A 23599-nucleotide genomic window follows, 5' to 3' on the forward strand; every position below is an offset into this window, starting at 1 on the left:
GGGTGGGGCCTGTCTTGATTTACTGTTGCACAGTAGGTGTTCAGTATCTGCCTGTGATATGAAAGCAAGAAGGGAAGGAGAAACCTGGTAGACAGGGGCCAGGAGTGGATGGGCAGGCAGGTATAGGAAATGCTAGGACGAAACCAGCCCAGGAATTCATGCCCTTTGCTACTTCTTTCTTGGCCAGTCATTGGCTTATTCTCATGCTGATCAGTTCCTTACACATTTTCTCTTCTGGGCTGCGTATTGCACAGAGGATGATGGATGCCAGCTTCTCTACCTGCACTGCAGAGTATTCCCGGCCACTTCAGTAAAGAGAAAGGAATGGAAAGGCCTTTACCTTCAGGGCACTATACATGTCATCTCAAATTCAGGCAGGAAGTAGAATAGATGTTAACACAGCCAGACTTGCTTGTATCCTGTCAAAACTACCAGACTCAGGCGGTGCTACAGTAGCTCCCTGGCAGAATTCTCACCTGCCTTGCTGGATACCCAGGTTTGATTCCCGGTGCCTGCCCATGCAAAAAAACAAACAACAGCAACAAAAAACTACCAGACTCATTCTCTCCTTAAGAGATGCCCTGGGTATGGAAATTGCTTCTGGTACCTCTAAATCAGTATTGCCAACCTGAGAGATAACAGGAGAACTAAACCTTTCTTGATAGTAAACCTTTCTTGATTTTAAAATGTTTCAACAAAAGATAGTTTCTCCCCGATGAAAATGCGTAGCTGAACTACACTGGGTATGGATCCGTACTGAAAAACATGGGAACTTTAGTAGACCATAAGTAAATTCTGAAAATCTGACCAAACTCCACAGCAGTGAGAAAAAGTGAATTGTACCTGTCCACAACCACACAGTGGGTCCCAGGAACATAGTGTTGAGTGGAAAAAACAAGTTGCTAAAGAACGCAATGGTGTGACACGATTTATACTGGATGCCCAGATTTATAAAACTAATATGTTTTTAAGAATCTTCAGGTAGTAAATGATTTTTAGAATATGAAAATGGCAAACATAAAACTGAGGGTGATGGTGGTCTCCAAGTGGGGAGGGAGAAGGATTGGGATCAGAGAGAGGCACAGGCCACAGGAGAGTCCCACATAAGGATGCTTTCTTTCTTTTGGATTGGGATGGGTATGTGAACATGTATTGTAGCATTTTTGCACCTTACATATTTTATAAAAACTCAAAGCACAATACTCAAAGACAATAGAAAAGAAACATGTTTATTTATTTGTTTGTTTTACTTATTTGTGTTTTTAAATGGTACCTTGCTCAAAGTCAGCCCCAACCAAAATGGCATTTTGACATTCCTTCTGTGCAGTCCAAGTGTCTGCATTTTAAACCACAGTGAAAATGACACGGCTTTGAAAAGGGGCTTAGTTAGCCCTTTGAACTCCCATCCCAGAGGCCAAAAGGGTCATGCAATTAACCATCCCCTTTCCCTTTTCCTGTGACCTCCTAAACTCTGATGGTACTTTGTTCTCTTCCCTGATCTTACATAAATTTAAACACTGTCAGGTGGCTGTGCATATTAATAGCATTGATCTATTAAGCATTCAAGTTTATTTTTATTGTTCACATTGTCAGGTAGTTGCATGGATTTTAGAAAACTAGCTTCAGTAACACTATCAATGATATGGATGGAGCATAGTTCTCTTCCTGTAACCTAGAGAGAAGAAATCAAGTGTTGCCAAGTGGATTTGCCAGGCCCTTTTTTGCCCCTGAGTGTTTATGCTGCCTGTACTCCTAGTTCTTCAGTGCAAAATAGTCTCTAATGGTTTTATATTCTTAGAAATATATTCTAAGTCAGTTTGGTCATTATGATGGGTAATATTTCAGTCATCTATTGCTACTCTAACAAATCACCCCAAAATTCAGTGGCTTCAAACAATTTGCTGTTAATTCTCACAGCTCTGTGAGTTGACTTGGGTTCCCTAGGCCATTCTCGCTTGGGGTCTTTTGTGCAGCTACAGTCTGATGACAGCTGGGGTACAGCCACCTGGAGACTAACTTGAGCTGGAGGTCCACAGTGGCCTATTTATATGACTTGGCTGGGGCTATCAACCAGAGTGCATACACACCACATCGCCATGTGGCTTAGGCTTCTCACAGCAAGGTGGTAGTAGTAGGTTCCAAGATGGAACATCCCCCAGGGCAGGAAGCGGAGGCCGCCAGACCAGTTAAGAACTCTTCCTGAATTGTCACAGAGTCACGTATCTGCTGTACTTTGTTGGTCAAGGCAGTCAGTCCAGCTCAGACTCGGTGGGAGGGAAATACAAACTCAAAAAATCATGTGAGATGGGAGATATTGTAGCGGTCATCTTTGGAAAATACAATCTGCTAAAGATAATCACTTCCAGAGATAGTTCATAGCTGAGATCAACGTTTGTATTAGGAATCCAGTTTACTTTCACTTTATCATGCATTGGAAACAAACATATTCTACAAGAGGGGAAGAAATAAAGATGAATTGTCCTGGATGGCTCAGATTCTGTACATCTACATTGTTCAGACTCACAGGCTCCTGGAAGGCTCCTGGCCCAGCTTATTCCTTTAATGTCTGAGGGTATTTAATTGACAAATACTGGAAGCCATTCTGGAAGGTGTTTCTGGTGTGCATGGGCTGGTCGGACCGTACCCCAAGATGATGCTATCACCATCATTCTCAAATAGTTTTTCATATTCTTATCTGATAATTTTTTTGAAAGGGAAAATTGAAAACATTAAGTGGTTTCTGCTCTTCACAGTTATGTACTTGCCCAGTCTGTAGTCCTATATACTTTTTAGTCTTACCAGAGGATAAATTGGGTTTAGATCAGCCCTACAGAAGAATTGCAAGGCTATAACAAAGAATTCCTGTGTTCCTTTTTTTTTTTTTTTAAACAGTGGAGATTTATTACTTATAAGTTCACAACTCTAAGACTGTGAAAATGTCCAAATCAAGGCAACAACAGGATGACACTTTCTCCAGTGAAAACTATTCACTGGAGAGCCAGGGCTGCTCTGTCACGTGGCAAGACACATGGTGACATCTGCTAGTGCTTCTCTCCTGGGCTTTGTTACTTCTTTTGATTTCATCTCTTAGCTTTTGTATGTGTTATCCTTTCATGTAGAAATCCAGTAAAAGGATTAAGAACTACTTTGAATGTGGTGGCCCGCATCCTTTTTTTTAAAAAATATGCTTATTGATAAATCTTCATGCATATATATTCGGTACATGGTGTATAATCAGTGTATCATCACATAGTTGTGTATTCATCACCATGATCATTTTTAGAACATTTGCATCTGTTCTAGTTTGCTAGCTGCCAGAATGCAATATACCAGAAATGGAATGGCTTTTCAAAAGGGGAATTTAATAAGTTGCTCGTTTACAGTTCTAAGGCTGAGAAAATGTCCCAATTAAAACAAGTCTATAGAAATGTCTAATCAAAGGCATCCAGGGAAAGATACCTTGGTTCAAGAAGGCCGATGAAGTTCAGGGTTTCTCTCTCAAGTGAGAAGGCACATGGCGATCCTGTGTTCCTTTTATGCATTATGCAGTAGCTTTTGCTGTATCATTCTCATCCTCCTCACACACTCTCACATTTCCTTTCCATAGACACACATATACACACATATACATGCTTTCCCTGAACCAGTTGAAAGTTGTAGGAATTATGCCTGGTACCCCTAGGAATGAAGACATTCTTTCATATAAGCATATATAATTACAAAATTGAGAAAATTAAACTTTCATGTAATATTATTACCTAATGTACAGTACAGTCACATTTTGCCAATTGTCCCAACAAGGTCCTTCATAGCGTTTTAGTTTCCTGGGCCAAGATCCTACCCAGGATCCCACATGGCATTCAGTTGTCTCTTCTCCTTAGTCTCCTTTAATCAGAAATGGTTCCTTAGCCTTATATTTTTCTGACCTTGGGATTCTTAAAGAGCACTGGCCAATTATTCTGAGGACTCTCCTTCATTGGGGTTGGTCTGAGGTACCCTTGTGATTAGGTTCAGGTTTTACATTTATTTAGGGCAGAAAGACCACGGAAGGAACCACAAAGGGACATCATGTCCTTCTTAGCTTGTTTTATTACTGTTGATGTTGGTTTTGATTCTTGGGTAAAAGTGGTGTTGTGTCCACCAGTTTTCTCTGGTGTAAAATTGTTTTTTCTTTTTGGGAAATAATAAAACCTCGACTAGAAACAGAGATATTTCAGAATATTGGCTGGACTCTCCTGATGAGGCCATCCAGTTGGTGGTATATGTTCACCATCCCTGGAAATCAAGGGGCTTTAGAGAAAATAGAACTAGATTCCAGGATGTGGAGGGAAAAGTCCTTTGGAGTTGTGCTTTACAGTAAATGCCCACGCAGGAGCACCACATGCTTTCCTGAGACTTATTCTGGCTGCTCTACTTACAGAAGTGTCTATTCATCTTTTCTACCAGTGGAACCCCAGAGGTTACATATAATCCTGCCTTATGTCGCAGGAAGGCCTCTCTCTGCCACCCACAAGCAAAACTTGTGAATCCCCTTTGTTATATTTTTAATGATGGAGGTGTTGAGCCTTAAAAAGTCAAAATAAAACTAAAAATTAAGCCAGAGGAAGAATCACATGACCTGGCCCCAGCTCTGGCTCTCTGATCTATTAACATCTCTTTGGGGAAGGCACTTTAAGCTCTTAGGACTTTGGTTTTCTTGTTTAAAATATGGCTACTCGATTTCCCCACCTACCTCATTGAATTATTGTGGGAATCAAATAGAGCCTTAATGAAGAGACAAGCAGGTACTGCAAAATAAAACTCTATAAAAGCAAGGTTTTATTATCATTAGTGTTATTATAATCTACACCACTAATGGGTTCCCCTGATTAATTATTGTTTACTTTCCTTTATCAGCCAAGATAGCTGTTTCCAGGAAATTGGAAAAAATTTAAAAAAATAGCTTAGTCAGACTTCACTTGGCTCCCAGTAATGAAATTGGGGCTGGCCGGAGAGCCATGGTCCTGAACTCAGCATTACCTTGTTCAAAACTGCCCATCCTTAGCAGCTTTTGTAGAGTGGCTGGCAGGGTACTAAGTCCACATGAGGTAGTGGCAAGGCAGTGTGAGCAGAAAACACTACAAAAATATATATAAGATCGTGTGTGTGTATGTGTGTGTGTCATTTTTCTAACTTACTCTGATTAATAAATAAGGCAGTAACTGAAGTAGATAGGAGAGTACAATAAGACGTTTCTTAATACATTGAGTTTAATCCACCCTGACTTCTCAGGTAGAAATTATTCTTAAATGTGTGCTCATAGGCAATGTGCAAAGTTTTATTTAGAATAGAACCTCAGTCTATTGTGTGAACAGAACCCACACATGACAAACCATTCTGTTGAGGCGAATTGAAGCAAAGCTGCTCAGAGGCTTGCACAGCCTCCCCATCCCCTGTTCCGCTGCAGCCCCAGGCCAGCCCGGCCTTTCTTCCTCGCACTGAAATCTTTCCCCATGTTTCCGTTTGTCTAAATGGATCTGACAGAACCATCTGGTCCAGTCACACTGACCGAGGGTATGAGTTGATTTATGCTTCATTCATTCTCTTCTGGTAGTGAACTATTTAAACCAGACCTCTAGGGGTCATGTGGGACCCAGATGCTGGTCTGATGGCTGGGAGGCTGGAAATTTAGAACAGCTGGGTTCAAGTTCGTCCCTGTTCCCCCAGGTCTGGATCTGGAGCCTTATCTGTCAGGGTAGAGCTCCCCCGGGCAGAGCTCCCTCTCCAGGCTTGCCAATTAGAGAAGCGCAGAGTGTGTGGTCACTGCAGGGGGACTCCCAGAGAGGAACTCGAATGGGCTAAGCTGTGCATGCCCAGTGCCTTCGCTTGGTCTCACCAATCAGAAAAATCAGGGACAAGATAAAAAAGAGTAGATGGCTTTTCACTGGTACTTGCTATACCAGGAATTTGTATTTATTGAGCCAAGATTGAGATGTTTTCATCGGTGGCATTTACCATAATGTGGCAGTCTGCCCTAGTACCTCTCTCTCTCACTCTGAATCCAGGGGTGAGTCCTTGCCGTCTCCTCCTATGCACTGTTGCTGGAACAAGGCTGCACCTAGTATCTACTGCCATTCTAAGGAATAGGTGACATATTTGCTCTGAGCATGGAGTAAGACAGTCTCTCGAGAGTCCCTCGTGGTGGCTCGAACAAAAATGGGTGCTGGTTTTATAACTGTGAGCTGGTGGCTTGAACAAAAATGGGTGCTGGTTTTATAACTGTGAGCTGGTGGCTCGAACAAAAATGGGTGCTGGTCTTATAACTGTGAGCACCACTCCTCTGAGTGGGCCACTGTCAGCTTGAGAGAAAGTGGGGGTGGGGCACACAACACAGAAGTGTGATCACAAGTAGTGATCAGGACCCCAGATGAGAGCTAGGAAGGAAGGCTTCCCCAAGCCATAGTTCTCCCACCATATGTTTGTACAGTTTATTTGAACCTAAAAGCAAATTTTTGCAGCTGAAAGGGAAAAAACAAAAACAAAAACAACTATACTCAGTGGAACAATATCAATGTAAGAAGACAGGACTTGGCATTTTCCCCTGTTGCGGTTCATCCTCTTGACTTGGGTCATTCTTGCCTGTGGCGATCATTTGAAATTTTATTTTATCATCTCTGTAATCCAGTGTCCATGTGAACAGTAACACCAATCTCTAATAGCTATTAAGGGCCTACTCTGTGCCAGTTCTGATAAATTTATCCTGGTGTCTTAGTGATCCCAGATTCAGGTTTGGCAGCCATTGCAACACAGGGTATAGAGCAAGAGTTGTAAGGCTGGAGTCAGGTAGACATGGGCTTGACTCCCTGCTCCATCATCTATTCTTTCACCTCTCCATGCCCAGTTTCCTCATCTGTAAAGTGGTTGTAAGACACTGTCTATACCATACAGGTTTTAGACAACTGAAAGACACATACACATGTATATACACACTTAGCACAGAGTCTGGTGTGTAGAAAGCTCTCAGTGAACAGGGTACAACTTTGGAAGGAGCTAGTAGAGGCCTGAGCTCCAGCAGGGACCCCAGGTCTGAGGTGCTGTATGAGAATCTTAGAGGCACTGATAAATTACCTCTTAACTAGAGTTCTCAGGAACTTATTGACATGCCTCACAGTCACCATGGGGCTTAGAACCCTGTCCCTCCAACCAGAGCAGATCCATTTTTATCTGCCATATACAGATAGAATGTGTGTGTGGGTGTGTGTATATATATCTCATCTCAGTAGTTCTCCACAAGGGGGCAATTTTGACCTTGAAGGGAATTTGGCAATGTCTGAGGACATTATCAATAATCAGAACTGGAAGGGAGCTGCTACTGGCATTTACTGGGTATAGGGGAAGGATGCTGCTAAACATTCTACAATGCACAGGATGACTCCCCATGACAGAGTTATCCAGCCCAAATGTCAATAGTGCTGGGATTGAGAAACCCTGGTATATATGCATATGCACCTATATGCTGGGTGGGGGAATTCTATGCAAAATTTTTATTTGGAAAGAGTCTAAGGAAAAAATTAGGAAACTTTGGTTATATAGTGCGTATGGAAAAAAAAAACACCTGTTGCTGAGAGGTCTGAAATTCTGTGTCTCTTGGGAATGGTGGGAGAGCCCATGTGGGGGCTGAGCCAGATGAGCCCAAGGTAGAGGGAGAAGAGTCTGCAGAATCAAGGCCCTGTCCGTATGGGTGAGGTGTCACAGTGGTCCTGTGCAGCTCCCAGCCTAAGTGGGTGATGGTGCAGGCAAGTCAGCCTGGCCAGGATGGAGAAGAATCTTTCTCGGGTTAGAGTGGTCCATCTAGGAAGCAGATGGCCACCATGGAAGTGTGAGCTGGCCTGATTCTGCATAATTAAAATGGCTGATACTGAAACTGCTGAACTTAATAAGCTCAGGTCATGTTAAAGAAGTATTCATGGGATAGAGCAATCACTTCTGCCCACTGCCCAACCACTCCCACCCTGCTGTGCAACCCTTGTCCTTGTGTCAACTGGCGTACTCCCTGTGCAGAGATGTTTTTAATGTGATGATGTCATTGGAAAACTGGTCCATGTCTTGTGCAATGGTCATACTACTGAAGGATTACTGTCCAGCTCAAGACCAAGTTTAATATTGATCTGATCATATGTTTCTTCCTTATCATCAGGATCTGATTAGGTAACTGTTTAAGCCTCTGGTGAGAAACCGGCCTTAAATATGTTGTGGTCTCTGCTGTTTTTATGGCTGTTTTTCTAGGTCAGAAGCAGTTGGATAATAGCTATTTCATATGGTTGAACGTGCTGCAAGATTGAAAGTGACAATTTGTAGTTTCTGTACAGATTACTTTGTTCTTCCTAAAAGAACTGTGTAAAAATGCTTACAGCATCCGCATTCAAACTTCTAGCTAAACTCAGGTGTCTCCAGCTAAGCCATTACCTATGTCACCAACAATCAGCCCTCACTGAGGAGTCCAGCCTTGACTGGCCTACACACCAAGCGGACCTTCTTCCAACAGGCACAAAATAGTCTCTGTATTTTAACAAAGTGGTGTTTCCCTGCATAGAAACGGGCTTGTCCTCACCATGTGTATCTGTCCAGTAGAAGGAAAAGAGATTTTTTTAAACCTCAAGAACCTCCAAAGAGACACCCCCACCCCTGGGCTGCCTCTTTCCCTCAGCATTTGAAAAGGAACTGGATCATGCATTGCCACATGCAGAATCCACAGTCAACCGGGTATTCATCTAACAAGAGGGAGCCAGAAAATGCTTCATTCTCCATCCTTACATTCTCCATCCTTACCTGCAGTGAAATTAGGGCATGATGTCACCATGTGGGCTACTTAAAATATTTCCATTCCATGAGGGAAATTTTATGGATACCATATGTTCCTGTTAGGATGATAGAACTTTAGGAACTTCTGAGTATATATGCTAAGCTTTACATTTTTCCTCTTGAAGGACAAATATGTGAAACTTTTTAGTACTAAGTGTCTTAGGAATGGAAAGTAATTATCTTATGGTATGGATTTTTTTTTTGGTTACAGGTCTGCTTCAAAAGCATATCCACAATCTCCAAAGTATGTGAAGCCATCATATCCAGGGTCTCCCGTGAAATACCGCCTTTCCTCTTTTTCCAACCAAGAAACTCCCAAGAAGAAAGCAGAGAAGGAAAAGACCAACAAGGAACGGGAAGGTGCCATGAGCCAGCAGGCGTGTGGATCACCCGGGGAGGAGGCCCCTGAGAAGCACGTTGTGGACAGGCATCTCACTGAGAAGCACGCTGCAGGAGGGAAGGCTGAGAGCCACGAAGGTGGGCTACCCACGAAGGTGGGACACTGGCATCAGGGCCTTGGGTTTCCAAACAGAGTCCTCTCTCTGACCTGACCTAAGTGGAAGCTCTCATGCTTGGGGGAGAGTGAGCGATTTTTCAGTGGGATGACTTCCTCCCTGAGGCCTTAGGCTTGCAGCTTGCTCCCCTTCTCCTGAGGTTGCCCTGGGGGATGCAACTCAAGGTCTATCTCTGCTAATGTTGCAGGAGCTTACACATGTGCTAAGAGCCTTGCAGCCAGCTGGTATCTGCAGCTCACAGCCAGAGAGGGTTTTGCTTTCATCCTTTATGTCTTTATGATGTAGTGAGTTCACTCCAAGGTGGGCAGCTGTGGTGGCTGCCATGGGACTTGCTTGGTCCTCTGGCTCTCCTCCTTGCCTTCCACCACGAAATGATCCAGGTTGGTGGCTTCTCATGCTTGGAGGCTAATTGTGCTAGTCCAGGCAACATTTCGCATCACTCCTTTGGGTTGGATTGTTCTTTCCTAAGTGGCAGCTGCTGTGTGAGTAGTGCCATTCTGCTCATTCACCTTAATCTTTTCTCTTTGATGGCTCTCCCCCCCCCCCCCCCCCCCCCCCACCACTCAGCCTTGGGCAGGCCCACAGCAGGTACCACCGATGCAGGAGAGGCCGCAAAGATCCTGGCTGAGAAGAGACGACAGGCCCGGCTACAGAAGGAACAGGAGGAGCAAGAACGACTGGAAAAAGAAGAACAAAACAGGTACTATGGTGCTCGGAGTTTTGGGGTTGGTATGTGTAAAGGCTGTGATGGAAAGGGCAATTCACCTTTCTCTTCACAGTTTTGATGTTGATCAAACTTCAGCCACAGTGTAGGAACCTAGAATACCTGATTTGCCTGGAAGGTATTTGGGGGACTGCAGCTACTATTAGATGTAATTAACAGTGATGGAACTTGACTCTTTTCAGATTACCTGGAAACTCATAGCTCCTGGATCTCACTGTTAAATGCAGCTTCCCTTTCTCCTCTTTGAGACCTGCCAGGTCTCGGAGAACTATCAAGGGAGTTTTAACTTTGTTTATAGAATAATCCCCCCTGAGAAGACAGAAGATTCCACATGTAGAGATCTTGATTCTCCTTCCTGAAGTTGTATTTTCTCATCTGAATTATCCTAACTCAACCCCAGAGTGAGAGAGAGGAAAGTTGAGCAGGATCCCCGAGATGGGGCAGAAACCAGCTTCATAGCAGTGGTCACCAGTGAGGTGTGGGGAATCCCATCCTTGAGCAATATGGGAAGATGTCATTGCAGTGGTTCCCAAACTTAGGAAGGTGTCAGAGTTATCTGGAGAACCTGGTGAAAATACATAGTTACAGGGCCCTGTCCTGCTTTGGTAGCTTTCCAGATGCTTCCAGTAACACCCAAGTTTGAGAACTACTGCATTCTTAGTAACAGGGCACTTTGTCAAAATAAAGATACTCCTGCCTTTTCTGATCTTTATATTCGGAGAGGAGTAGGAATGCATTTTTCAGGACAAGATAGATTTTATCATTAAATTGATAAAGGAAGCATTTAGAATCAGAGTGTAATCCAAGACCATTTAGAGAATTAACATGACAGGAAGCAAGCAATGCTGTACCACTCCCACCATTCCTCCTAATTGCCAGCCAGACAGCCAGAGTCCTAATGGACATCTTTGTTGACTTTGACCTTGTCCAGCTTGCCCTTGTTTCTCAAGCCTCTCTGGTCTCTCCTTCTTCCACTCTGCATCCTCTTAACTGTTGCTTGGGCTCATGGCCCTCAGTCCTGGTGAGCCCCCCGCCCCCCAGCAGCATTGTTCCTGCTACTCCATCATTGCCTCTATCATGCTACCAGTTTCCTCTGCCTTCAGAGAATTTGGGGATGGGGTTCATGTTGAACATTTGGAGTACTAAACTAACTGTGCTCTCACCTCACCCTTTACTCTCATTTTCCCTTTGCCTCATTTTATCATGTTTTTCTTTCTTTTCTAATCTGTTTTTTAAAGCTAACTTCATCCTGTTTTATAAACCTTAAATATGTTCTGGAACAAGGGAGACCCTAAATAACGCATGCTGATGACTCCTCAGTCTTTGCTTACAGCCAGCTCTCTGTCTCTGTTTCTCTCCTAATTAATTAAAATGAAAAAATCAGTTCTTCAATCAAAGTTGCCACGTTTCAAGTGCTTAATAGCCACATGGGGCTAGGGAGCCATGGTATCTGGACAGGACCTTGTAGAACATTGTCCCATATGCTTCTCCCATTCATCATTTCCAAAGCAGAACTTATCATCTTCCTCTTCCTTTCAGAGGCTTTGCACCCTCATCTACCCAGGCAGACCCAGTCAGAAGTCTCTGAGCCAACTCACAACCCTTACCTTGCCTTCCCCTCCTGTTGGTTGTCCAGTCCATTCTGGGCTGCCTTGTGACCATCTCTGTTTTCCCCTTTCCCCTCTGGTCCCTCCACTCCTGCATGAGCTGCAGCCCCTGCTGTCTCCGACCTGAACTGTGTCTGCGTTAGGCCTCCCAGAGCGTGTCCATTGTCCAATCCATGTCCTTAGTGACCCATCTAAAATAAATGTGGTCCTGCTCCGGTCCTTAAACAAGCCTGTGATGTCCTAGACCACACATGAACTGACCACTACCCACCTCTCTTACACCTATACTTCCCATTCTCCACTGTTCTTCTGCCCTGGGCACTAGTGCACAAACTTCCCTGCCTCCCACCTCCCCATGCACACACCCTCCGTCCAGCCACGTCTCAACTTATACCAGGCCCCCACATGAACACACATGCCTTCTTGTCCAGATACCTCTTCATTTCTCAAGATCCAGGTAAGACTTTGCTTCCCCTCTTGTACCCGGGATAGACTCCTAATTCTGCACCCTTAATGAACCCATCTACAACTGAGGAGCAAAGCCTCACTTGCTTACAGGCCTGTTTTCTCCTAGTAAGTACCTTATGGGGCTGGAGACTGTTTTCAGATCCCAGGTGCATGGCCCTCAGTAAATGTACCTGGAAGAAGGAGGAGGAGGAGGAGGAGGAGAAAAAGACCCTACTAAGAAACCATTGCAATAGTAGATTAAGAGAATGCAAGGGTTATAGTAGTTATAAGGACAGTAGGATTGGAAAAACAAGGAGAACAGCTCACGTCAAGTTGTGCAGCTCAAGTCTACAGAGACTTTAACAACTCAAGAGAACACAGGCAAATTCAAAGGTGATGCTAAGATTTGATGCTAAGGACCTAGGAGAATGATACACCCAGGAAATATGTAGGAAGGACAAGAGTAATTGGTTTTAGAGGATAAAACTTATCCATTCAGTTCTAGATATATTAAGTTTAAGGTGTCTCCAAAATATCTGGGTGATTGGAAATTGAAGCCTGCAGCCTACATAAAAATTAGAACAGTACATTTGACCCCAAACCAATTTTCCTCTCTCTTGCCAGAATGTGAAGCTTTGCATAGCACCACGTGGGAGGTGAGAAAGGAAAGCGCCAGACAGCTTTGGGCTGGAACACAGCGGACACTTCTTGGACTAAGATCCTCCCTCATGTCTGTTTTGTGTTTAGCATCAATAGTTAAAGCCACAGAAATGTTCTTGCTAATGAGAGAGTAGGGAGAACAATAAAGATACTTGACCCCAACTGTTGAAAGCCCAATTATTGTTACAGTCTGGTGAGGGAAACTCCATCCAAGTCAGGAATGAGGGAAACCACCCAGAAATGAAGGGCTCACCAGGAGTACGGACCACCAGGCCCTAGGAAGGAGCACAAAAGCTGCTCCAGTCCCAATCAGCCATGACTTTGGGGCCCTCTCGGAAGCCAGGACAAGTAATCCTAGAATCTGGGGTTGCCACTGGGGGAAACACCAGCAGAAACTAGCAAGCAAGGGATCTGACTCTGGAATTCAAAAATGGATCACCTTAAGTCACATTGAAAATCTCAAAGAAGTGCTAGGAGTACACGTAGAAAGATGTTCAAGTAAGCCAGCCCCCATGACCAAGGGTGTGTGACTAGGCTGCAGCTGGGTGTCCACATGATGATTCATAGGTGTTAAATGCCACAGGCAGAGCTTCTCAGATTTGAATGATAGCCAGGGCAGGCAGGGGCCGTCAGGTGTGGGGTATAACAGGGCACAGCACCAGCTGAGACAGGAAGAGAGTTCCAGGAGGAGGAAGGAGTGAGGGTAACCGTGGCTACCTCGGCCACCTTGTGCATGCTATTGGCACCTGCAAGATGTGGCCAGAGCAGAGAAAAGGCTCTTGGTCTTGGTGTTGAGGAGACAAACAGAGATTTGGGAGGCTGCATTTCAAGAAGAGTGGTAGACACATAAACTAGATTGAAAGAGGTTGGGAGTGGAAGCACTGGCTTTAAGCTGGGCTTTCAGAGGTTCCTGAATGAAAGACTGGGGAGAGGGGACCTAGCAACTTTGTTTAAAATACTGGAGACCTGAGCATTTTTGCAGACAGTAGGAAGATGTGTGTGGAAGGGAGACACTGGCCACAAAAGAAGAGAAGAAGTAATGGGAAGAACAAGCAAGGAGCCCAGGGAGGGCATGGAATTCATAACACAAGGGGAGGAATTCACTATCCTTTGCATCTAAGCAGAGGAAGGTAAGGGGAAGCCCAGACAGATAGCCTGAGTCTTCTCTGTGAAGAGAAGGATGGCAAAGATCAAGTAAGGTGGAGGCTTGTTAGGACTCTTCCCATAAGGGTCTGGGGGAATGAGGATAAAAGGATGGTGGGGGGGGCAGAAGGCCACTGGGCCTTGTTTGAGCTTTACTTTAACCACTTCCTTGGCAGCCCAGGAGGAATGCCAGTGAAGCCTGGAGGCAGGCAGTGGAGTGGCCTCCATGCCATCCCAAACATGTTTGGGAGGGGATCAAAAGAATGGGGCCCTGAGAGCAGAGGGGTGCAGACACAAGTGGACTGCATGGGAGACAGAGAGACAGATCAAGGTCAAATCAAAGGAGTTTATTTCAGAATTTAGGATTTTGAAGGGTAAGCTTTTAAAAATGCAAACCTTTAGGCGCGCAAGAGGAGTCCAGCGAAGCCCATGTACACACTGCCAGATTCAACAGTGACCCTGAGCACGGGTCAGTCATGTGGTATGAGATATCCTTCTCTGGCTGATGGGAAAGGCAAAAACAGAAAATGAGACCAGGAGGAGCATGAGCAATAAGGGCTGTTATATGGGGACCCTCTTCAATAGCCAGTGTTGGTGATGAGGAAGGAGGGGACTTGGGATGGGTGAGAGGAACAAGGTTGGGGAGGGTGACAGAAATACATGCAGATATTACAGGTACAGTGAGCTTTGGAGGGAAACCAGTAATGAAGGCAAGGGCAGTGGTGTGGAGGTAGCCTATAGCAGAGGGGTGGTGGGAAAATGGTGACATCCACTTCTCTGATTCTTTCAGCCAGGTAAAGAAGAATGCTCATCCTTGGAGAGGAGTTTGAGGGTCCTGCTTTCCCAAAGGGAAGCCAGCTTTGAGCCACTAGAGAAAGCAAAATATGGTGTATGGGAAAACTTCTGTCTGGGAGAGGATGGAAATTCTGCTGTGCAGACCCCATGGAAGGGATAAGAAGAGTTTAATGGGCCTGTGTGTGTGTGGGGGGGGAATTGAGGTTGCAGGTGATAATTGAGGATGATGGAGGCTTGGGGGTTATTCTCTGAAGTCCTGATGGGAAATTAAGAAATAGAGGGGGTTTTAGATCCTGAAGATGAAGATAACTCACCCTTTGTGAATTTGTTTGTACATTAATATACAGGGTGCCCTTTGTATATTAACTGCTTTTCTGGGACAGTCACAACTGGCTCCTTAGAGAGAAGGGGCAAGAAATTAAATGGTGCTCTGATTAACCTTGGGATAAATCTTGTGATCCACATGTTTGGTTTTGAAAATCCTAGGTTGGGCATACTTAGCTTTTCATGGAGGAATCTAAGAGAACTGGAGTCTCTTTCTGATCAGGCCCCATATTGCTCCTCTCTAGAGTTCTCCAGAGTATTTGTTAATAATTTCAGTGTTCCAGCAATGCTTTTAGGCACTGCAACCTCTGCTGACACAGAATATGTTATCAGCATACTATTATACTGCCTTGGGCTAATATCTTTAAGTAATCTGTTTACCTTTTAAAATATTTATTTGGTGACACATAGGCAATTAGCCACCACAGTTCCTGAAGGCAACCTTTAGGATTGCAGGAGGCTCCTTTTAAGTCTTGACCTTTTTGGAACAATAAAACAGCACTCCTGTAACTCAGTGACACATGGTTCCAAGAGAAGGTTATTTCTGATACACAAATGCACTTATAGAGCACTTAAAAGGATGTTGAGGATTGGGGAAAGATTATTTTTAAATGGCAAAACTAATATGAAACCCTCCTAGGGCCAGGATTGTAGTGTTTCCCATGTATTATCTCATTTAATTCACACAGGACTGCCATAGAACAGTAGTATAGTTACTCCCCTTTTAAAATGAACATCAGGGGTGGGCCATGGTGGCTCAGCAGGCAGAGTTCTCACCTGCTATGCGGGAGACCTAGGTTCGTTTCCTGGTGCCTGCCCATGCAAAAAAAAAAGAACATCAGAAATCTTGCGTGACTTTCTAAAGGCACACAGCAAGTGGCACAATCAGGTCTTGCCCATATGTCATATTGCCATTCAATTAAACTTTGGAAGGTAAACATGATTATCCACATTGTTTAATATATAAGGAAAGTGACACACATTTGAGAAGGAAGAACATTAGAAATGTTAACAAAGAAAAAGCCCTTACACATTTATAGAATTCCCCACTGTTTAAAGCTTTTTATCATTATATGTTGAACCATTCCTCCATGGATGAAAGATGTCTAAGCGCCATTAAGTTTGATATAGCAAAGGATAAAAATCAAAATAGATTATTATAAATTGCCAAAATAAATGAAACTAGACGATTTTGATTTAATTTCCACATTAAATGCCAAGTTTCTGTTGAGTTTTTTCTTCCATTTGCTGCTTCAGAAGTCATGTACTGATTAGAACCCAAAGTGAATTTTCACTCATAGTCACTGCTCTTAAGTGGCTGACTGGCATGTTTGTGGCCAGTGAAACATACCCGTTTTTTTTTTTTTTTTCTAGCTTCAGCCAATTTTAAATATTTATTTTGCCTTAAAAATATTTATTTTTTTAAAGTATTGTCATTAAATAAGAATGATGGGATTGACTTCCTATCTGCTTGTGGGTCATTTGTAGATTGACTAGGGAACATTTGTGTCTTCACTACAGTTTATTTCACAAATCAATACATCTTTAATCTTTGTATCGCTGAATGTAAAAGCAACCTTGGATAATACGTTTTTGTAACTATGTGGACTCTAGATCAAGAGTGGATTTCTGGGGCGGGCCATGGTGGCTCAGCAGGCAAGAATGCTTGCCTGCCATGCCAGAGGACCTGGGTTCGATTTCCGGTGCCTGCCCATGTTAAAAAAAAAAAAGTGGATTTCTGAGAAGAATGAGTTATTTGGTTAAGTGGGTACTAATTCAAATGCATGTATTTGTTAATGTGTTGAGCAGTGCTCTGCTGTCAGCACACCTCAATCAGTCCATCTTAAGCATGCCTTCATCTAACCGACAGTTATGTTCTTAAAAGGCTGGAGAGAGAGGAATTGAAAAGAAAGGCAGAGGAGGAAAGATGTCTTCTAGAAGAAGCTTATAAGCAGGAGGAGGAAAGGAAGAGGCAGGAAGAGGAAGAGAAAAGAAAGGCAGAAGAGGAGGCCAAGCAGAAGGCTGAGGAGGAGCTGTCATTGAAAGAAAAGCAAGAAAAAGCCATGCTTGAAAACCAGGTACAGTATGAGTCCTCAGATATATGAAGGCCTTAGTTAATGTTAGATAAAATTTGTTAAATCTGGATGACTCATAATAGTTACTTGAAGTTGTTTTTAACTGCCTAGGCCAGTTATTAAATATGTTACTTTGAGCAACAAAAGTGAACTTGATCATGATTGCTTAATGTCAGTTTGTCCTTCCCCAAAGGCAGGCCCTGAGAGAAAGATTTGCAGGCAAGTAGTTTATTTGGGGGATGGTCCACAAAGCTGGTGGGGAGTGAGAGGAAAAACAATAAAGGGTGGAGTGATGAGTAGATTACTTTGGCTAACTGGGATTCAGTACCATTGGGACCTTCTAAGAGACTGTGGAACATGCCTTAGAATTCTCCCTCTGCGGGATGAAGAAGCTGAAGTATCTATTAAATTCTGCCCCTTGCTGTTGAGGGTCATCCCCAAAGGAGTTAACTTCCTGAAATTTCCTAGCCACATGTACACTCTATGGCCAGGACTGTCCTCAAAAACAAGAAGACCTGGGCCACAGATTAAGAGGTGTCTGCCGGTGATTTGCACAGTGGACCGAGAATATTAGAATGGGGCACCAACCCCATCTGCCATGTCATAAAGCAGGTTGTGTCAATCTATGCCAAATATTGGAGCAGCACCTACTTTGGGGCAGATGATGAGTTGAAGGAACATGTGCAACCCCCCAGGGAATTACTACAGTTTTTTCTTAGTTGACTAAAACCTGTGCCTTGGTTTACTTGCTTCTATCAGAAAGAAGCAGCAGAAGCAAAGGCCCAGGAGGCAGCTAAACAGATGCGTCTAGAAAGAGAACAAATCATGCTTCAGATTGAGCAGGAGCGACTGGAGAGGAAGAAGGTAAGGGCTGTGGGATCAGGAGGACTTAGGAGAGAGACAAAAACAAGAAATGAACCCCATTCTGTTCTGCAGTTGCGGGGTAGAATGCTCTTTTAATGGCAATTAGGTCAAGTTGGTTGATAGTGCTATTCAGAACTTCTGCATCTATACTGATTTTTTGTCACTGTGTTCTATTAATTACTGAGAGAGGAGTGTTAAAAGCTCCATCTGTGATTATGGATCTGTCATATTTTTCCTTTTAGTTCTGTCACTTTTTGTTGAATATATTTTAAAGTCCTATTGTTTGGTGAATATGCATTTTGGATTGTACATATTCCTGTTGAATTGACTCCCTTTATCATAATGAACTGTCCTCCTTTAAATAATACTTCTTGTCTTAAAGTCTACTTTATCTGCTATAATATAGCCACCCCAACTTTTTTTATGATTATCATTTGCATGGTAAATCTTTTCCCATTCTTTTAATTTGAACCTGTATGCATCCTTATAAATCTGCCTCTTGTGAACATTGTGTAGTTAGGTCTTGTTTTTTAATCCAGTTTGACAGTCCTTGTCTTTTTTTTTTTTTTTAGAACAACATTTTATTTATATATTTATTTATTTTAATTTTTAAATTAATGAAAAAAAAATTACAGGAATGAAACACATACATTCCCAATATGTGATCATTCCTTTCTACATATATAATCAGTAATTCACAATATCATCACATAGCTGCAGATTCATCATCATGGTCATTTCTTAGAACATTTGCATCAATTCAGAAAAAAAACGAAAAAGACAAAAGAAAAATAAAATGAAAACAGAAAAAAAAAACCATACACACCATATCCCTTATTCCTCCCTTTCACTGATCACTAGCATTTCAAACTAAATTTATTTTGACATTTGTTCCCCCATTTTATTTTTATTCCATATGTTCTACTCATCTGTTGACAAGGTAGATAAAAGGAGCATCAGACACAAGGTTTTCACAATCACACAGTCACACTGTGAAAGCTATTCCATTATACAATCATCATCAAGAAACATGGCTACTGGAACACAGCTCTACATTTTCAGGCAGTTCCCTCCAGCCTCTCCATTTCCTCTTAGATAACAAGGTGATATCTATTTAATGCATAAGAATAACCTCCAGGATAACCTCTCAACTCTGTTTGGAATCTCTCAGCCATTGACACTTAATTTTGTCTCATTTCACTCTTCCTCCTTTTGGTCGAGAAGGTTTTCTCAATCTCTTAATGCTGAGTCTCAGCTGATTCTAGGATTTCTGGCCCACATTGCTAGGAAGGTCCACACCCCTGGGAGTCATATCCCACGTAGATAGGGGGAGGGTGATGAGCTTGATTGTTTGTTGGCTGGAGAGAGAGGCCACATCTGAGCAACAAAAGAGGTTCTCTTGGGGGTGACTCTTAGGCCTAATTTTAAGTAGGCTTGACCTATCCCTTTGTGGGGTTAAGTTTCATATGAACAAACCCCAAGACTGGGGGGCTCGGCCTATGGCTTTGGTTGTCCCCACTGCTTGTGAGAATATCAAGAATTCAACTTGGAGAGGTTGAATTTTCCCCTGTTCTCACCATTCCCCAAAGGGGACTTTGCAAATACTTTTCCACTCACTGATCAAATCACTCTGGGATTCACTGGGGTATCACTCTGGACAAACCAACAAAATCTCATGTCCTACCCAAGGTTCCATGTACTTATGTTGTTCAACCAAGCTATCTACATAAGTTATATTAGGAAATGCACTAGTCAAAGTATAAATTTTGTACCAAGTAAACATTTTTTGCTTTAGTCTCACACATGAGGTGAAATTTTCAAATATTAATTACCATCTATTTTCAGCACCCTGCAGTAATGACATTCCTTTGTTCTTCCTCATGTAAAAACATTTTTTTAATTTGTACATTTAGTCACTATCATTATACACTCTAGGCAATCCTAGATTATACCATCTCAATCTTTACCATCTGTCTTTCTTTCTGATTTCATTTGTGCCCCCAGCCCTCCTCCCTCTATCATTCTCACATTCAGCTTCATTCAGTGTTTTAACATAATTATATTACAGTTAGGTAGTTGTGCTGTCCATTTCTGAGTTTTTACATTCAGTCCTGTTGCACAATCTGTATCTCTTCAGCTCCAATTACTCAATATCTTACCCTATTTCTGTCTCCTGATGGTCTCTGTTACCAACGAAATTCTCCAAGTTTATTCACTAATGTCAGTTCATATCAGTGAGACCATACAGTATTTGTCCTTTTGTTTCTGGCTAATCTTATTCAGCATAATGTCCTTAAGGTCCATCCATGTTGTTACATACTTCATAACTGTATTCTGTCTTATAGCTGCATAATATTCCATCGTATGTATATACCACAGTTTGTTTAGCCACCCATCTGTTGATGGACATTTTGGCTGTTTCCGTCTCTTGGTAGTTGTAAATAATGCTGCTATAAACATTGGTGTGCAAATGTCCGTTTGTGTCCTTGCCCCCATGTCCTTTGAGTCGCATTCCCTAATCCATTCTGCCAGTCCATGTCCCCCGACTGGGAAGCTTAATCCATCAACATCAGTGTTCTTACTGCCCAGGCTTTTTTGCCTTTTGGCTTTTATATGTCCTTCTATTCTGAATTAAATGTTTCAGCTCCTGTATCTCATTTGAATTGTTGGTTTGTTCCTTTGACTGGGCCATATCTTCAATTTTCCTAGTATGATTTATTATTTTTTTGCTGGCATCTAGGCATTTAATTATCTTAATTAGTTTATTCTGGAGATTGCTTGCACTTCTTTTACCTAGGGTTTTCTTGCTGGATGAATTTGTTGTCTCTCTGTTCTTTTACATTCAGTTCAGCTTTTTCTGCACCTCTAGCTAGGTTTTGTTTAACATAGGACGACAATTTTTCAGTTTTTGTTTTCTTGTTTCTTGCCCTGCTTGTATGGTGCCTTTTTCCCCCCACCTTGAGGAGGGTCTACATAGGTGTTATAGACCCCAGCCAGATTTTCCCAGACCAAACTGGCCTCCTATGAGGAGGAAAGATTCACCTGCATCGGTTTTCCCTGAGGGTGAGACCCAGCAGGTTAAAAGACTTTCCTGTGAAGTCTCTGGACTCTGTTTTTCTTCTCCTGCCCAGTATGTGGTGCTTGTCTGCCTGCAGGTCCCACCAGCATAAGATGATGTGGTACCTTTAACTTTGCTGGGGGCATGGTGGAGACAGAAGAGAGGTTGTAGGCTGGTTTTAATGGCTTCAAATTACCAAGCTCTGGGGTCTGAATTCCTTGAGAGAGGGATCCCACCTGAGTTGGGCTTCACTCCTCCCCTGGGGAAGGCACAGGTTCCAGATAATTCCTCAGAACGAATTTGTTTCTGCCTATGCCTGGGGCAGTTACAGCCTTAGAAGCCCTGCCACTGTATCCAGAGGCAGTCAAGCCTTTGTAGAAACACAGCCACAAAAACCTCTGTTTCCTTCTCTTTTTTTCCTTTTTCCGTCAGCCGTGCCCCCTTGGCGCTGGGGCAAAAATGAGTGACCTCTGCTTTGACCAGGTTCACCTGAGCTGGGGGCCTATTTTTAGTAGTCAGAATTTGTTAATTAATTCCACAATTGGCATTTGGTCGGCTCAGCCCCTGCAGCTGGTGAAGTCCCTTTCCTTTCCCCTCTGGGAAGCAGCCTGTGGGGGAGGGGTGCCGGCTGCCTCAGCTTGGGGAACTCACGGTTCTGGGGAGGCTCGCAACCGGTCCAGCTGGTCCAGACTGGGGTACGCTGTGTGTCTGGTCACTGACGTGGCCCCAGGAGCTGTTCTGTGTTGTTTCTCGTTATTTAGTAATTGTTCTGGAGGACGAACTAAAATGCGCACATTGGTAAGCCGCCATCTTGGCCTGGAAGTTCCAGTCTTTGTCTTTTAATTGGAGCATTTAGTCCATTTACATTCAATGTAATTATGGATGGAGTAGATTTTAAGAAGGCTGATTAAAAGATCTATTCTAATGGTGTCCTAGGTCCAGTGATGGTGACAGGATGACACGAGAATTAAGACAGACACAGATCTCTGGAACCAGGAGCAGGGGATTCTTGAACTTCTAGAGCCAAGAGCACTTTGCTAGTTTTGCTCCAGCTATTTATTAGTGGTTACTTCAAAAGGCGGGAGGAAGTAACATCAAGTTAATCTTTAATGTTAATTACAATTACGCCAATATGTAAAATATGAGAAAATGCAAAACCCTTTAAGCTAAATTGTTTATCTGTGAAATCTTTTCAAAGAATAGCACATTCCAGCCCCCAGCCCTTTTACCCTTCAAAGCTTCTTTGTAGGAGACTAGCCACCTGTAATGTTCTGCAAGAGATACGTGACCCAGTGTTCCAGGTCACCATCTCAAAGTTTAGCCTGGAAGTCAAAAGGTCTGTTTCCCACAGTCCAGTGTGGGCTTTGTAGTGCTATTGGCCTGTGAGCCAGAAGACCGATCTGTGCCTTTTCTTCCTCACTTGCATCTCACCCTTGCTTTCTGTAGAGTGGTCCTTTTAAGGGGAAAGTGGTGATTTGTTAAATTATGGGTAACCTAAGGGGAGGAAGGAGAAAGATGGAATATAAATTGAATGTTGATTCTAAATATTTCCTGATCCACTTCTTAAGCATTTGACCTTGTTCATAGGACACGAGGTATACATCTGCAAAACCATTTGAAAGCCATTCTATGCTTATGATCCTTTGTCAACATTTGTCCTTTATGAGTTTTCTGAGAAATGTGAAATTGCCTAGTAGACACAGATATTTTCATGTTTCTGGTCTTGTAATCCTCTTTCTTGATTCTTTCTGATTCCAGAGAATAGATGAAATCATGAAGAGAACAAGAAAGAGTGATGTATCCCCAGAAGTAAAGGTACGAAATTCAAAGTATTATTTAAATAATGTATGTACTAAGAAAAGAATGGCAGAATGCATCCAGTGAAATTGTAATTCTTGGGGAGTAGCACCCAGAAAAAAGTGGACTCTTCCTATTTTGTTCCTGGCTAGATTAAGGAGAATGTATGTGACTAAAAAGCCTCACAGAGGAGTTTCAGAGACCTAATGCTAGTCAAAGATTTCCTCAGAGAAATAAAGGAAGGGAGGCAGGGAGAGGCACAATAGCCCATGAATGAAAAAGAGAATAGCAATATAATAAGGGGAACTCAGCTGATGTATAATAAGCTCAGAAGAGTCAAAATTACCATGGGACACGTAAATGGAACAAGGATCATTTACCCTGGCAAGATCTCAGATATCCGCTCTTGCTTTAAATAATCATTTATCTTTCTATGTAAAATTGGCCTTCCATCTTTTTATCCACCTTGTATTTGTTTTCAGAAGGAAGACCCTAAAGTGGGGATTGAACCTGTTGTAGGTGTGGAAAATAAGACAAAACCAGTTGTCCCTAACAAGATAGGTGAGTGTGAGATCTGATTCCTGGGTTATTTTTAACAGGCAAGGGGCTCGTTTAAAGCCTTCTTCAGGGGAAACCACCTATGGATTATAAGAGTGTTACCACTGGAATATGCAAGTCCACCTCCTTCTTGCCCAGAGAATATACCTGCCTAGGATCCGTTGTTTGATTGTGAAAGCCATAGGCTTCCT

At 42.9% G+C, this 23599-nt stretch overlaps 1 protein-coding gene across 7 annotated transcripts in view; it reads left to right on the top strand.

Annotated features, from left to right (window-relative positions):
* MAP7D2 (MAP7 domain containing 2) overlaps nucleotides 1-23599 on the top strand; it is a 121835-nt gene that overhangs the window by 87799 nt on the left and 10437 nt on the right. For all 7 annotated transcript variants that reach the window (XM_077146733.1, XM_077146739.1, XM_077146737.1 and 4 more), the window contains 6 exons: nucleotides 9053-9318; nucleotides 9924-10056; nucleotides 16942-17134; nucleotides 17891-17995; nucleotides 22812-22868; nucleotides 23333-23411. In XM_077146733.1, the coding sequence (XP_077002848.1) occupies nucleotides 9053-9318; nucleotides 9924-10056; nucleotides 16942-17134; nucleotides 17891-17995; nucleotides 22812-22868; nucleotides 23333-23411 (833 nt within the window). The remainder of the gene's footprint in view (nucleotides 1-9052; nucleotides 9319-9923; nucleotides 10057-16941; nucleotides 17135-17890; nucleotides 17996-22811; nucleotides 22869-23332; nucleotides 23412-23599) is intronic.

Source organism: Tamandua tetradactyla, chromosome X (assembly GCF_023851605.1).
Source record: "Tamandua tetradactyla isolate mTamTet1 chromosome X, mTamTet1.pri, whole genome shotgun sequence".
Classification (NCBI taxonomy): Eukaryota; Metazoa; Chordata; class Mammalia; order Pilosa; family Myrmecophagidae; genus Tamandua; species Tamandua tetradactyla.